The sequence below is a fragment of the Marmota marmota genome, unplaced genomic scaffold (assembly GCF_001458135.2).
Source record: "Marmota marmota marmota unplaced genomic scaffold, marMar, whole genome shotgun sequence".
Classification (NCBI taxonomy): Eukaryota; Metazoa; Chordata; class Mammalia; order Rodentia; family Sciuridae; genus Marmota; species Marmota marmota.
In genome coordinates, this window is record NW_025999964.1 from 802,268 (window position 1) to 816,697 (window position 14,430).

General features: G+C 56.0%; 1 protein-coding gene across 9 annotated transcripts; it reads left to right on the forward strand.

The window, feature by feature from the left end:
• Positions 1 to 120: 120 nt before the first annotated feature.
• On the forward strand, positions 121 to 13,984 carry Alg12 (ALG12 alpha-1,6-mannosyltransferase). 9 transcript variants are annotated; one of them, XM_048803215.1, is made up of 13 exons: positions 173 to 367; positions 1,152 to 1,211; positions 1,351 to 1,421; positions 1,540 to 1,596; positions 2,183 to 2,370; positions 2,451 to 2,583; positions 4,945 to 5,118; positions 5,316 to 5,510; positions 5,958 to 6,061; positions 6,531 to 6,754; positions 8,084 to 8,253; positions 8,334 to 8,409; positions 8,543 to 13,984. In XM_048803215.1, exons 5-13 carry the CDS (start codon positions 2,206 to 2,208, stop codon positions 8,784 to 8,786), a joined length of 1,485 nt encoding a protein of 494 aa, XP_048659172.1. In that variant the 5' UTR covers positions 173 to 367; positions 1,152 to 1,211; positions 1,351 to 1,421; positions 1,540 to 1,596; positions 2,183 to 2,205; the 3' UTR covers positions 8,787 to 13,984. The 9 variants fall into 9 exon arrangements, with proteins under 9 accessions (XP_015362371.1, XP_048659174.1, XP_048659172.1 ...); XM_048803214.1 differs by lacking the exon at positions 1,540 to 1,596 and having other exon boundaries at positions 174 to 367; XM_015506887.2 differs by lacking the exon at positions 1,540 to 1,596 and having other exon boundaries at positions 238 to 255.
• Positions 13,985 to 14,430: the final 446 nt, after the last annotated feature.

Genomic DNA, 14,430 nt, shown 5'->3' on the forward strand with positions numbered 1-14,430 from the left:
GTCAGCTACCGCGGGAGGGGGCGGGGCCGCGAAATCGGAAGCGGTACTCGCGCCACGCCCCTCTCCTGTTGCCAGTGGAGGCCATCTTTACTCTGGGCAGTCGCTGTGGCGCTCCGCTGTGGCGGCAGTCGGAGACACGGCGGCCATGTTAGATTCGGGAAAGGGCCTTGCCTCCGCTGTTTCCGCCGCCCGGCTTCCGGCTGAGGGCAGTCCAGGCCGTCAAGCTCCGAGGGACGGTGCGGGCGGTGAGAAGAGGTCAGTGCGCGCCACCGAGGCTGGGAACTCGGGGAGAGTGAAAGAGACTGCTAGCCTGCGTTGGTCGCAGCGTTCCTCGGGCGTTCCTGCGCGTGACAGCCGCCAATTCTACGTGAGGACCGGGTCTCTCACCTGGGGGCGGCCCTCACCTGGGGACTGGACATTCACTTGGGAGTTGACCTCTAGCAGAGACGGCTGGGACGCTGTGTCAGGGTCCCTGCCAAGCTGCACGCCCCACGCAGCTGCCCGTGGCGTGCGTGTCGGTGCTTCCGGTTTCCCTGTTCCCCGGGCAGCGGGAAGGGAGGGCGTCCCCTCTGCCGCCGGGAAGTTAGGCCCAGCTCGTCCCCACTGCAGGCGTAGCCCGCCGGAGGCTTTGAGCCACTGTCTTCCTCAGCCGAGCTGTTTGAGTGCCCGCTCCTGGTGCTGTGTCGGAGGGCCTGCCGGGACGCGCACGCAGGGAGCCCCAGGCACGGAGAGCGCCTCCTCGGACGGCCAGCCTCTGTTTTTGATTGTGGTGTGACCCTGGTTGGGAAAAACAGCAAAAACCCCTGGCCTCTGGTAGTTTAAAAGAGGGGGACAACTGTGGACAGTGGTTCTAACTGGCCTTGAGATCTCTTTGGTACTGAAATGGTGTGTGTGCATGTGCAGTGCTGGTGATTAAATCAGGAGCACTCCCTCTCCGACTACACCTCCAGCCCTTTTAAAAATTTTTAGGGGCTGGGATGTGGCTCAAGCGGTAGCGCGCTCGCCTGGCGTGCGTGCGGCCCGGGTTCGATCCTCAGCACCACATACAAACAAAGATGTTGTGTCCGCCGAAAACTAAAAAAATAAAAATATTAAAATTCTTTCTAAAAAAAAAAATAAAATAAAAAAATAAAATTTTTATTTGGGGACAGAATCTCACGGAGTCACCTGGTGTGGCCTTGAAATTGGAATCTTCGTGCCTCAGCCTGCAGGTGTGGCCAGTCGTATCCAGCTTGGTACCAAATTTTTGTATTTTTTCTGTACCATTTTGGTTTTTCTAAAACCACTAAAGTCTCTTTCTGCTTTTTCCCCACTCCCCACCACATGGTCTCTGCTCCTTCTGATCTGTAGACGCCCCCTCTGCTTTCTCTGGAGCGCACCAACTTCTTAACTATCGAATCAAGCAGTGGTGTTAATAAATGGTAAGTCCCATGGCATGTCTCCCTTTGCTTCTGGCTTTTCTGGTTTTCACTGGATAAAATCAAACCTTCTTTAAATAACCCAGAAACATGAAGAAGCATTTTCCCTTCCTCTTCCTAGGTCTTCCAGGGGTGCAACTGGGTGGTCTCATGGATTCTCAGCAGCTCCATGTCATAGGTCCCTGAAGCCATCTTTAGGACTGGATGACTGCTGGCAGGCAGTGTCAATGGCACACGTTCAGGGCCATGGCCAATGTGGTGCCACCTGGGGAAAGCCTGTGTTGCTCCAGGCCCCCGGGAAGTTCAGAGCACAGCAGGGTGGACATCCATAGTCCCATCCCACTGTTCTGGGGAGGTGGAGCTTTGTAGCACCCTGAACCCCATGTCCCCAGCAGCTGTGCTGTGTCCAGCCTGCTGCACCCCTGTGGTTGTTCCTTTCTCATCTTTGGGATGTGGGCCTCCCCCAGCCCCTACCCTGCTGGCGCCTGTCTGTCTCCCCTGGCTGGTTCACCTGATTCCCAGGGCAGACTGCAGGTTCTGCAGTAGGCCTCCCAACAGCGCTAGAAGCATGTTGGGACAGAGAGCTTCTTATGCAGGATTCTCCTTTAACTTCCAGATTTCACAGCATTCCTGCCTGCTCCGGCCCCCCCCCCCCCCCCAGATCTCACAAATGTGACCTCAGGCATGGTTTCTGAAGCTCCAGGGTCTACTTGTCCTTTCAGAATGTGCAGGGTAGGCTGCTGACAGTTTGTTATCTGTCCCAGGCACGTGAAGTCTAAAGCCCCACATGGCTGGAAAGAGGTCGCTCAGCCGGCGGCCTCTGCTGCTGCTGGGGCTGCTGGTTGCAGTCGCGGCCGTCCACCTCTTCACCTGTCCCTACACCAAGGTGGAGGAGAGCTTCAACCTGCAGGCCACACACGACCTGCTGTACCATCGACTGGACATGGACAAGGTGAGGCTGCTAGTGCCTTTGGGGAGGACCTTAGTGTGCTCCCTGCCTGACCGCTGTGCCAACTGCCCCCTCTCTTGCAGTATGACCACCATGAATTTCCCGGTGTTGTCCCCAGGACGTTCCTCGGGCCTCTGCTGATGGCGGCAGTCTCCAGCCCCCTGGTCTATGTGCTTTCACTGTTGGAAGTGTCCAGGTTTTATTCCCAGCTGACAGGTGAGGGTGGACTGTGATAGCAGCACATGGTCTCTGTGGGGCTGGTTGCTTCTCATTTGGGAATGTCCTCCTTACATCTCCAAATGTCAAAAGCTCTTGGTTGCTTTTATTTTTACTTTTTAAAATTTTATTTTTTGCTTCTGGGGATTGAACCCAGGGGTGGGGTGCTTTACCACGGAGCTACATCTCAGTCCTTATTTTTCAGTTTGCAACAAGGTCTTACTGAGTTGCTGAGGCTGGCCTCAAACTTGGGGTCCTTCTGCCTCAGCCCCCTGAGCCGCTGGGATCATAGGGGTGTGCCTGTACCTGACTGCTCTCAGAGGTCCCTTTGGGCTGAGGCTCAGAGCATGGCCTTGCAGACAGACCAGGGATGGGTGGGCATGCTCTGTTCCTCCACAGGGCCAGTGTGGGAGGGCAGGTGCCTGTGAGGCCCTGGGCTCCCTCCTCAGTGGGAGAGCCTGCAATGCAAAGAGTCCTTGCTGCAGGACAGTGGGCCTGCTTTGGGGAGTAGGCAGACAGCCTCACGTTGTTGGGGGCCACTGTGCTGGCCTATGTACAGGTCTCCGGGACTTCCCTGTGTCCGTGAGATGTGTGGTGACACGGATGCGTGTGCTGATGTTTGGGGCATAGCACACACAGGCAGTGTGCAGTGGCCACGTCTGGGCAGTCAGCATTTCTGGCTCCTGGGCCAAGGCCGTTTCTGTGGGAAAGCCTGAGGCTCTCCTTGTTCTCAGTTTCCTGTAAGCTGCTAGCAGTCACCTTTTGGTGCCACATGTCCCGTGGAACACCAGAGTGTGTTGCTGCTAGCTGCACTTTGTTGCCTGTGTTTTTTCCCCAAACTAGACTGAGAACCTTCTGTATACATTGTTCCACCACATGATTCTTTTTTTTTTTTTTTAATAATTTATTTATTTATTTGAGAGAGAGAGAGAATTGTTTTAATATTTATTTTTTAGTTTTTGGCGGATACAACATCTTTGTTGGTATGTGGTGCTGAGGATCGAACCCGGGCCACACACATGCCAGGCGAGCGCGCTACTGCTTGAGCCACATCCCCAGCCCTAATATATTTATTTTTATGTGGTGCTGAGGATCAAACCCAGTGCCTCACGCTTTTGAGGCAAGCGCTCTGCCACTGAGCCACAACCCAGGCCCAATGCCTGATTCTTTTTAGGCAACGATCATCATTTTTCCTCTTCAGTAAGTTTTTATCACATCTAATACAGATCGTACTTAAGTTTTCCCAACTCACTCAGACGTGTTATTCTCACAGCCCATTTATGCAGCCTGCATGGAGACCTTTTAAAGTGCAGCTCTGCTTCTTGGAAGGACTGATCAGGACGTGGAGGTTGACCACCACATGGGCAGCTAGCTAGTTATGCCTGCTGTGCAGAAGTCTTGGGGCAGGGGCAGGTGGGGAGGGTTGGGCCACAGTCTGCGGAGGAAATCTGCACTTCCAGGTTGGGGTGCACTTTCCCCAGAGGCCTCTGTATCCTGGGCAGTGGAGAGACGCCTGGGCACCGAGCAAGGCCTGGCTGCCCTCTGCATGGCTGCCATCTTCCTTCCTGACGGCACTAAGGCAGTCTGGAGAATGACTCCTCAGAGGATGACAATAATGTCCCCTGGGACTGGGGCTGTATCATAAACTGTCACTGTCTGCCAGCCCTGTCTTGGGCACTCAGGGATGGTTTAGACACCCAGGAAGAGAGACGGCAGAGGTAACCCCAGGTACAGGTGAAGGGCCTCAGACACAGACTCAAAGGAAATAAAAGGAACTTCACAGAGTACCACGTGGAAGCCGCCAGTGGCATCTCAGTGCTAGAACGGCAGCTGGACTTGCCTCCTCGTGGACATCAGTTCCAAATAGCCGGAAGCATGCAAGGGAAGTGCCTGGTGCCGGGGCAGGCCCACCCCACAGACACCAGCACCAGCCCCCTGAGGCTGCCCATGTCACCTGGCCTGTGATCTTCACAAGGGCACTTTGCAGTCCTGGCCTCCAGAAGGCCATTTCTTCCCAGCTTCAGTCTCTGGCAGTAGCCATGAGGTCTGTCAACTCCAAGAACATACGGTATCTGGTAGCCCTGTCCTGGGCACCTCCACAAGCCCGCCAGCTCCCATCAGCATCCTGCCCATGGCCACTGTTCCATTCCTGGGCCCCTGGCCAGCTCGCAGGGCCCAGGGCAGAACTAGGGCCAGGCAGTGCAGTTCCCAACAGAAGTGCCAAGGACAGGGCACAGGTCTCTAATTCTGGGATCAGAGATGACCCCTCAGGGTTGCTTTTCTGTCCCCTGACACCTGGAAGGACTGGGTGCTTCACTGTCCCCTTCAGTCATGGACATTGCTGTCTGTCTGTCTGTCTAGTCAGAGGAGTCCTCGGGCTCAGCGTGATTTTGGGACTCTGGGCATTACAAAAAGAAGTGAGACGACAGTTTGGGGCCACGGTGGCCACCATGTTCTGCTGGGTGACGGCTACACAGTTCCACTTGATGTTTTACTGCTCGCGGACGCTCCCCAACGTGCTGGCCCTGGCTGTGGGTATGTAGTAACAGGCTCTGCCGGAAGACCCTGCCCTGAGCTGAGCTCCTCAGAAACACCACCGGTCATCCGAAGCCAGGCCCCTCTGTTCTCAGGGCTGGGTTCAGATGCACCTGCTGCATGGCGGTTGTGACTCACAATACGGTGAGCCTCCCTCGTTGCGTGGGTGGGACTGTGACAGGTGCCATGTCTTGCAGTCCTGCCGGCCCTCACGGCCTGGCTACAGCACCGGTGGACCCTCTTCATCTGGCTCTCGGCCTTGGCGACCATCGTCTTCCGGGCTGAGCTGTGCCTACTGCTGGGTCTCATGCTGCTGCTGGCGCTGTACCACAGAAGGGTCTCTGTGGCCAGACTGCTGCAGCACGCCGTCCCCGCGGGCGCGCTCTGTCTGGGTAGGTTGGCCTTGCAGGCTGGTTTCAGGTGGATTTCGTTTTATTTCACAAGGACGGAAATTTGGGTTTTAAGAAATGTTAAACAGAGTTACCTTGACTTTAGAGTACTCAAGGGTCTTAGTCCAGCTACCCGCAAGCTGTTCTCTGTGGTGCCTCCATGTTTGCTCTCTGCTGCTGCCTGGGATCCTCTGCCTGCCCCTCTGTCCTGGGAGCTGCCCAGATGGGTGGAAGGCCTTGGGTGGGGAGGGGCAGCTCATCTGCAGCTCTGGGAAGCTCTTGTTGGGGAAGTGGTGTCCCCGGCATGGTCAGAAGCTTTCCTGTGAAGCAGACGGTGGTGTCTGTGGCCAGCAGGCCACTCTGCAGGGGCTGACTGCCCCTGGGGAGGACTCCAGGGCGGGCGTGTGACAGGTGGCCATGCTCCTCACTGGGAAACTTTGTTTCTACCAGGACTGACGGTCACTGTGGACTCCTGTTTCTGGCGCTACCTTGTGTGGCCGGAAGGAAAGGTGCTCTGGTACAACACTGTCCTGAACAAAAGTTCCAACTGGGGCGTATCCTGTGTGCCTCTGCAGGCAGGGTGGGGTGTTGAGGACTGTCCTCCCTGGCTCCCTGTACCCACCCTGGGAGCACCCACCTCCCTATGGTGTATCCCTGGCCTCCCTGAGTCCTGGTGATGACCCACCCTAGAGAAGTGCTGACTGTGGAGGGTCCCAGACACACGTGGGTGGTTGGGGCTCCCCAGTGCCCACGGCACCTATGTGCTCTGTTGTTAAAGTGAGGACAGGGGCAAGAGGAGGGACCCCCTCAGCTGTGCCTGGGGTCCCTCTGCTGTTTCTGAGGTGCAGGCTGAGCCCTGGCCTTTCCCGAGATGTTGGCCCTGATGGGTCCCATGATGGTCCCAACCATGTTTAGCAGGCTGTGTAAATAGGAGGCCGGTGAGCCTCGACCCTCCTGCCCAGCTGGGGTTCCGCTAAGTGGACATGGCCCTCTCACCCATACTTCCTTAACCCTGGCCGGAAGACCTCCCCACTGCTGTGGTACTTCTACTCGGCCCTGCCCCGGGGCCTGGGCTGCAGCCTTCTCTTCGTGCCCCTGGGCATGATGGACAGGCGGGCGCGGGTGCTGGCTCTGCCGGCGCTGGGCTTCGTGGCGTCCTACTCCCTGCTCCCGCACAAGGAGCTGCGCTTCATCATCTACGCCTTCCCAGTGCTCAACGTGGTGGCCGCCAGAGGCTGTGCCTACCTGTGAGTCCCGTCCTCCTGTACTACTGCACTGCTGCTTGGCTGGTGTCTTTGAAGATTCGCAGGAGAGCTTGCTCCCTGGTGGGCACTGACAGAGGGGACATGTTGTGAAGCCTGGGGGCTGGGTGCGAAGGCCCCCAGCACTGCACCCTGCTGGCTGGTCCCTGTCCATAGCTGTGCTTTGCTGCCTGCCCTGGGGCTGGCCCATGCGGTGAGGGCACCTGGTGGGCACACTGGCTTGTCCAGATAGGAGCCAGCTTCTGCACCACCGTGGCCACAGGAGTGTGTAAGGTGGGGCTGGGCCCTAGTCCTGCTGGGTGTCTGTCTGATGGTCCTGGATGGCCAGGGTAGGGTCAGGCTGTACACTGCAGGCTTTCCAATGCATGAGCCATGGCAAACAGGAATCCCCAGCAGGGCGGAAGCCCTCCCGCAGGCATCTAGGCCGGGGCCACTCCAGAGCTTGCTTGCTCAAGTCCCTTGCTGGAGTGGGGTGGGCAAAGTCACATAAGCTGAAACTCTGCATCTTAGTTGGCCAAGGTGGAGGAGAGGCCAGCCACGACCTTGACCTTGGTGAGCTTTCTGTAATGAGCCAGAGTCGTGGCTCTTTTCCATAGGCCATGCAGCGTGGCAGCACCTAACTCTAGTCACTGGTCAGCTCCAGGGCAGCAAAAGCCTGGGCATCTGGGTAAGGCCAGGCCCAGACTGAGGAGAGCACAGCTGGGGACGTGGGTTCATGTCTTGAAGGTGGAAGCCAAACATGGGGGTGACACTGTTGGGAATTTAGACTGGGATAGGTGGGTAGCAAGGCCTATAAGGAAGATTGCATGCCAGCGCTCGGAGGGGTGGAAGGTCACAGTCACAGGTGGGGTGGCTTGAAGGTCATGGTCAGCAGCTCTCAGGGATAGGACAGGACAAGAACCCATTCTTGCACAGAGGGGTCATGCAGGGGGCCCTCAGCAGGGGACTGTGTGGGGAGCAAGGCCTGGCTGGTGGTTTTCACATGCTGCCCGTTGTCAGTTTCCCTGGAGGTGGGTGGAATGGTGCCAGCCGTCCCCTCCCCGGGGCCTGGTGCCTGGGTCTGTTTGCTTCTAACTGTTCACAGCAGAAGCAGAAGCCCTCAGGCCCCGCAGTGACTTGGGAATCCTTAAGAGCATGCGTTGTTCTGAGAGTCTAGGTTTTAAACTGGCATCTCGGGTGGAAAGGCCTCCTGAAGGGGCCTGTAACCACCTATGCGAGGGGGCTGCATGTCTTTGGTGACTGACTGAATAGGAGCAGGTTGTCCTGGACGTTGCTGGGCACTCTCCTTGTGGAACTCAGTCATTCCTTTTTCAGGCTGAATAATTACAGAAAGTCTTGGCTCTACAAGGCGGGGACAGTGCTTGTGGCGGGACACCTGGTGGTGAATGCCGCCTATGCTGCCGTGTGCCTGCGTGTTTCCCACTTCAACTACCCTGGTGGCATCGCCATGCAGCGGCTGCATGAGCTGGTGCCCCCCTGGACAGGTGGGTGCCAGGGTGCTGTGGGCCCGCCTGTGGGCCCACCTGTGGGCCCGCGTGGTCCTCACCCAGTGTGGTCCCCCTAGATGTCCTCCTGCACATTGACACAGCTGCTGCCCAGACAGGTGTGTCGCGGTTCTTGCAAGTCAACAGTGCTTGGAGGTATGATTCTGGAAGCGCTCCTCTTTGAGGCCACTTCCAGGTCCCCATGGGGCACCCAGGGCTGTGGGGAGGGCTGTCAAGTGGCGCAGGTGGGGATGGGTGTACATGGGGACGGCCCGATCTTCTTCCCCAGATACGACAAGAGGGAGGACCTGCAGCCCGGGGCGGCAGACATGCTGGCCTACACGCACATCCTCCTGGAGGCAGCCCCCAGCCACCTGGCCCTCTACAGGGACACACACCGTGTCCTGGCCCGCATCCTGGGCACCAGTGGTGTGAGTCTGAACCTGACCAGACTGCCTCCCTTTGATGTCAACCTGCAGACCAGGCTGGTGCTTCTGGAGAGAGTTGTCCAGCCATCCAAAGGGGATAGGTGACAGCGTGCCCCCGACACTGCCCCCAGGGCAGGCAGGGCTGGGACCTGTCCACCACCATTCCTGGGGCACACAGCTTGACAGGACAAGGGCCTCAGAGCTGCTGCCACAGGGACTGGTAGCCCTGGGGACCCCTTCTCATCATCCGGGCACCCTCACAACCAAGAGGGGATAGCAGGCCAGGCAAGACCATCCCAGCAGCTGGCTGGTGGTGGCCCTCACTGTGCACTGCCCCCAGGTGCACGTGGCCAGGGCCTCAGCACCTGCCCTCCCGCCCCTGCAGCTTCTGTGCTCACAGGCCCTCATACGCATTCAGGTGATTTCAGGAGGTAAACACGTTGAAAAGAATGAGAATGAACGTCTCAGATGTTTTCTTAGGCAGTGTCTCTCATTTGCAGTTGCTTCTGGAGGCCACCCTGTCTAGCACTGCCTTGGGGGAGTCTGATGCAGTCATGCTGTACTGAGCACACTTCAGGGTGGGACACTGCCAGGCACAGGGTGACAGAGGACAGGTCACTGCCGTGAGCTCACGTGCACACTGCAGGCACTGCACGTGTACGTGCGGGTGCACGGGCATGAAGACGTGTTTCCTGAGTCTGCTGAGCGCGAGCTGTTCACAACAAGCCCATGGGGTTCTGGGCCCCCTCTATCCAACTCTGTTCCACAGTGAGAATCCTGGCTTCCAGCGGTATCCACACATTGACTGCTTTGCTCAATAAGAAGACATTAAATAGTTTGAGAATTGCCTTGTCACACAATTGCACAAAACAAACCCACCATAAAAAGGTGAGCTTTGTGAGGGTTCTTCACTCCCACCCACCACTACAAGGGGTAATGCGCTCCCTGGGTTGGCTGCTCCTGGCCTGCGTGGGGTCCTGTGGGGCCACTCTTCCCCTGCAGTCCGCGAGGCCCACCGCCCTTCCTCCTCGTGGCCGTGCAGACCATGACACGAAGCCCCAGAGCGCACTCCAGCGGAGGGCAGGCTCGGGCACCCTTTCTTACAGGAAGTTCCAGCGCGCACTCTGGAGGTGGGCAGGCCCCAGCCCCTTCTTACGGGAGCATCTGTGCGCATTTGCCCTCTGCTCTTTCCACGGGTGGAATCTCCTGGAAAGTGCTGCGTCGGGGCTGCAGAGCCGGCTCACTGCTTCCCAGGGCCACACGGACTCGGGGATGTAGATGTTCTGTGGCTACTCGGCCAACTGCTCTCCGAAGGGGCATTTAACTGATTTCCAATATTCAATAAAATACAGATTCGGTGACAGCGAGTAACCAGGAGCACTTTTGTTTTCCTACCGTGCATCTCCAGGGTACACTCCTGGACGTGGGCACTTGGGTCGGACGGACAGGCCAGTCGTGCTGGCCTCGCCAGATCCCTCCGCAGGGTGCTTCTGTTTGCCCCTCGCAGGGCCAGTGCTTGGCCTCTGTCCTTGTTTCCCGCGCCAGTGGAGCGAATGCTCATTCTGCGGGTTCAAGGGCTGGTTTGTGAGCCGTCTGTTCGTTTCTTTGATCCCTCTGTAGACTTTTATTAAATGGACCAGACATCTGGGGGTGTCCACCCGCTCCGCATCCCCATGCATTCCCAGTGGACTTCACGTCGAGTCCTCCCTGGGGCCAGCCACCTGCTCCTGCCCGCACCCTCAGCTTGGCGGGGCCGCTTGCCCGGCTTAGGGACCTGAAGGATTTTCCAGCTGTTGCTTATTTCGGAACCTGCACGTTCCTTCCTGCACCCTGGGCGCCCGCGCATCCCCGCGCAGGTGAAGCGGGCCAGCGCGGCACCGGGCCTCTGAGCCGGCCAGGGTGGCCTCTGGGTGTTCACGTCCCGGGGCTCACGTCCTCGGTTGGGTTCCGAGAGTGGCGCACACTGCGAAGGTTTATCCACATTTCATTCCCATCACCCAGCCGGGCTGCAGCTTGTCCCCTTGCCTAGCCTGAGGTCGTTCACTTATGCCACGTCGACCTCGCACTTGCAGTTGGTGCTTTGGTGATTGCACCCAGGGTGGCCCGTCACCCACAGGAGCCGTCTCTTCTAGAATATCGTGTACGTGGAACTTCCTGAGCTTTGGCTTCTTTCATCCGAGTGTCCCGTTTCACCCTCTTCGTTTCTGTTGAAAAGGTGCACCTGCTATCCAAGGTGCTGCCCAAGTAGTCACTGGTGCTGGCAGAGATACCTGCGGGTGTTCTCTGGGGCTCAGTCCCTGGCAGTGGGATGGCTGAGCCAGAAGAGGACGCCTGCACCGGGGCACAGATTGCAGTGTGGCAACAACCGGGCACACATGTACTGTGCATCCACATTTAAGAAAAGTTTTGAGCTCCTACCCGCAGTGTTGGGAGAGCCCCACTTGTTCTGCATTCATGCCCAAACTTGGTGGTGTCAGTTTTTAAAATTTGAGCCATTCGAACAGGTGTGTGGTTAGGACTTGTGATTTTAATTTGCATTTCTCTGATGACTAATGAAGGTAAATATTTCTTGTGTGTATTGGCCATTCTCGTCTTTTTAAATGAAGTATCTTCAAATATTTTGTCTTTTTTTTTTTTTTTTTTGGTCTTATTTAGTTGTGAGCATTCTTTGTGTCTTCTGGATACAAGCCCTTTGTCAGATTTTTCTCTACAAAACATTGCCTGTTTTTTGGAAAAGTTTTATATCTTTATTCTTGTATACCTGGTGCTTGGTGCCCTGAGAAAACACTGCCTAGCCCATGCCACGGAAGAGAAAAGGCAGATCATGACAGGTTCATTGGTACAGGGACACGGCTGGCATGCTGCTAAGGGGATCGGAAGTCTCCAGGGCAGGTTTTTTTTTTTTTTTTAAAGAGAGTGAGAGAGAGAGAATTTTAATATTTATTTTTTAGTTTTCGGTGGGCACAACATCTTTGTATGTGGTGCTGAGGATGGAACCCGGGCCGCACGCCTGCCAGGCGAGTGCGCTACCGCTTGAGCCACATCCCCAGCCCCCCAGGGCAGTTTTTGCTGAGCAGTGCAGGTCAGTGGCCACCTGGCTGAGGTGGCTTGGCTGTATCCCTGCACCTTTCTCCACACCCTAGAGCATTTCTGTTGGGTATGTGAGGGTCCTAGGAATGGAATCCCTACAAAACACAGTGCATTTTTAACTTTACAAGGATTTCCAGCCTATTTTTTCTTTTTAGTTGTTCTTATGGGTACATTTAATTCTTTTTTCTTTTTCCCACTTTTTATTTAAAAATTTTTAATATAATCCAATTATCACAATATCCCCCAAACAAGATCAAATAACTAAAGATTTGCTTTGTGTTTCTACGAATATGTTCCCCTAGAGAGGCATAAGTTTGTGATTGCTCTGACAGTACTGCAGATGTCCGGCCCCTCAGGACCCTGAGGTAGACCTGAAGTACCTGGCCAAGATGCATCTTCTGGAAATGAGGCTGTGACCCAACAGGATTGTAACACTGTTTTATTTATTTACTGTGCTGAACGGGGATGGATCCCAGGACTTCCCATGTACTAGGCAAGTGCTCTACCATGGAGCCACATCCCCAGCCCGTTTTATTTTAGTGTGAGACAGAGTCTCACAGAGTTGCTGAGGCTGGTCTCCTTGCAAACCTTGCTGGGATCACGGGCGAGGCCACAGTCCCTGCTAACAGTCTGTGTTTGTTTGAAGTGCTGGGGAGGAAACCAGGGTTTCTGTGGCTGAGCTGCCCCCAGCCTCGGTGCCTCGGGTGCAGTAGGAGCAAGGGAACGGCGTGTGCACACTTGGTTTCCCGCTGTCCTGAAGCAGGACCTCTGTGAAGCTCCACTGGCTGCTCCGTCTTCACGACCTCTCAGATCATAATGGTCCCTGCACACCCTGTGTTGTGAAGGCGGTGACCTCTGGTAACAGCTTTCTAACAGCCGCCCGGCCTGCCCGGTCCCCACTCCAGCAATCTCCTGGTCTCTGCTGTGTTCTTCAGCAGAGGGGAGTTGCCAAGGGCTGTCTCTGTGCTCCCTTGGAGCTGCCTTTTGGAGAGAAGTGCTTCATTTTGTTGAAGACCAGTTGACTCATTTCTTTGCTCATGGACCATACATTTAGTGTTAGATTAACAAAATCTGCCCAACACAACTTCCTGAATAAGTTTGATGGATCACATTTTATATTAAAACAGTGATCTGAGTTGATTTCTATATGGTGGGCAATATAGATCAAATTTCTCCCACATATGAATATCCAATCGTTCTAGCACCAGTTTTTGAAGACGATCCTTTCTCCCTGATTTGCTTTTGTTCTTTCTCAAAAATCAATTGATCTAGAAGCTGGAGATGCAGCCTGACAGGTGCAAGGTCCTGGCCCCTCCCCAGACAGCAGAAAAGCATTTAAAAACCAATCAACTCAAGAAGAAAAACATAGACTGGGAGAAAATATCTTGAGATGAGACATATCTGAAGAAGGACTGTTGTCCAGGACACTCAGAACACACTCTTGAAACTCAACACGCAGGAAGCAAACAAGACGTGGTTTTAAAGTGGGCACAATATCTGCCCTCTTCACCAAGAGACACAAATGGCAAAAAGGTCCACTGCCCAGGAGTCTCGATGGACGACAGCCATGGACGCCCTGCACACCCGATCCTGTGGCCCAACCCAAGGTGGGCAGCTGTGCGCTGTGGAGGGTGTGAACCAGGGGCAGCCACTCTGCCAGAGGGAGCTGGGAGTCCCCTACCAGGCACCCTCCCTGGGGCTTGGTTCTCTGCCCAGGGGAAGCGAAGTCTCAGGGCAACAGAGTTCTGACACTCGTGGGCACCCAGACCGTGGGACTAGCACTGCAAAGAGGCAAGCCGAGGCCAGGGAAAGACACAAGGGAAGGGGACGCACCCCTGAGGCCAGAGACTCCCGGAAGCCTATGTGCTGTGGGTGTCAACTCCAGACAGACGGGAAGGGGTCAGAATGTCATCAATAGGTAAAGTCAGCACATAAAATCAGCGGTTGGCAGGTCCAGGCAAAATGGCAGTGCCCAGTGGGACTGCGCCTTTTGCAGGACGGGTTTGTGTCCCTGTGTAGGTGCTGGGCAACCGTGCTGTGCCCTGCAGACCCGCCCATGGGGCCACTGGGCAGCTGCGGTGCAGGGGCGGGTGCTGGTGGTGGCCGCAGCTGCGTGTATGGGTCCAGGGAGCTCTGCTTTCTGCTTAACTTCTGGGACACAGAACTGTGTAAAAAGTCTGATGAAAAGTAAACTCAGAGGGTTTTGATGGGGACTGCAGGAGCCTGGGCGAGTGCTCTGCATCGTCTTTGTGTGAGTCCCTGGTGATGGGGGGGTCTTCTCGCCCACCTCACACCTCAGAGTAGGTTTTCAAGAACCAGCCCACAGTCCCACGGGGTGGCCCTGACCTAGATCCCGCCCGTGGACCGGTCACCCTGAGGCTGGCTGCTCTGCCCTCCCCCTGGGCGGGCCCCTACACCCTCTCTCCTTGCCTGCATTCTTTGGGTCTGCTGGGCTAGCACTGATGCGTTGTCTTCAGAAGGACTGGCATCTCACCCACATCGAGTGACGCAGGGCGTTTGTGGCTTCTACTGCACACAGGTTATACAACCTGGACTTGCTGGGAACACCTCGCACTCCCAACACTGTGGCAATTGGTGTCTTGTTTCTTTTGTTTTGATTTTGGTACTGGGGATTTATCTCAGGGGCACTTGACCACTG

What these genes read in the sequence shown, in the direction of transcription:
- Alg12 (XM_048803213.1), top strand. Translation starts at nt 4,623, where the DNA reads ATGAGGTCTGTCAACTCCAAGAACATACGGTATCTGGTAGCCCTGTCC. An exon ending in CGTGCTGGCCCTGGCTGTGG is followed by an intron (nt 5,119 to 5,315) that starts GTATGTAGTAAC and finishes CATGTCTTGCAG; the next exon opens with TCCTGCCGGCCCTCACGGCC. An exon ending in CGCGGGCGCGCTCTGTCTGG is followed by an intron (nt 5,511 to 5,957) that starts GTAGGTTGGCCT and finishes TGTTTCTACCAG; the next exon opens with GACTGACGGTCACTGTGGAC.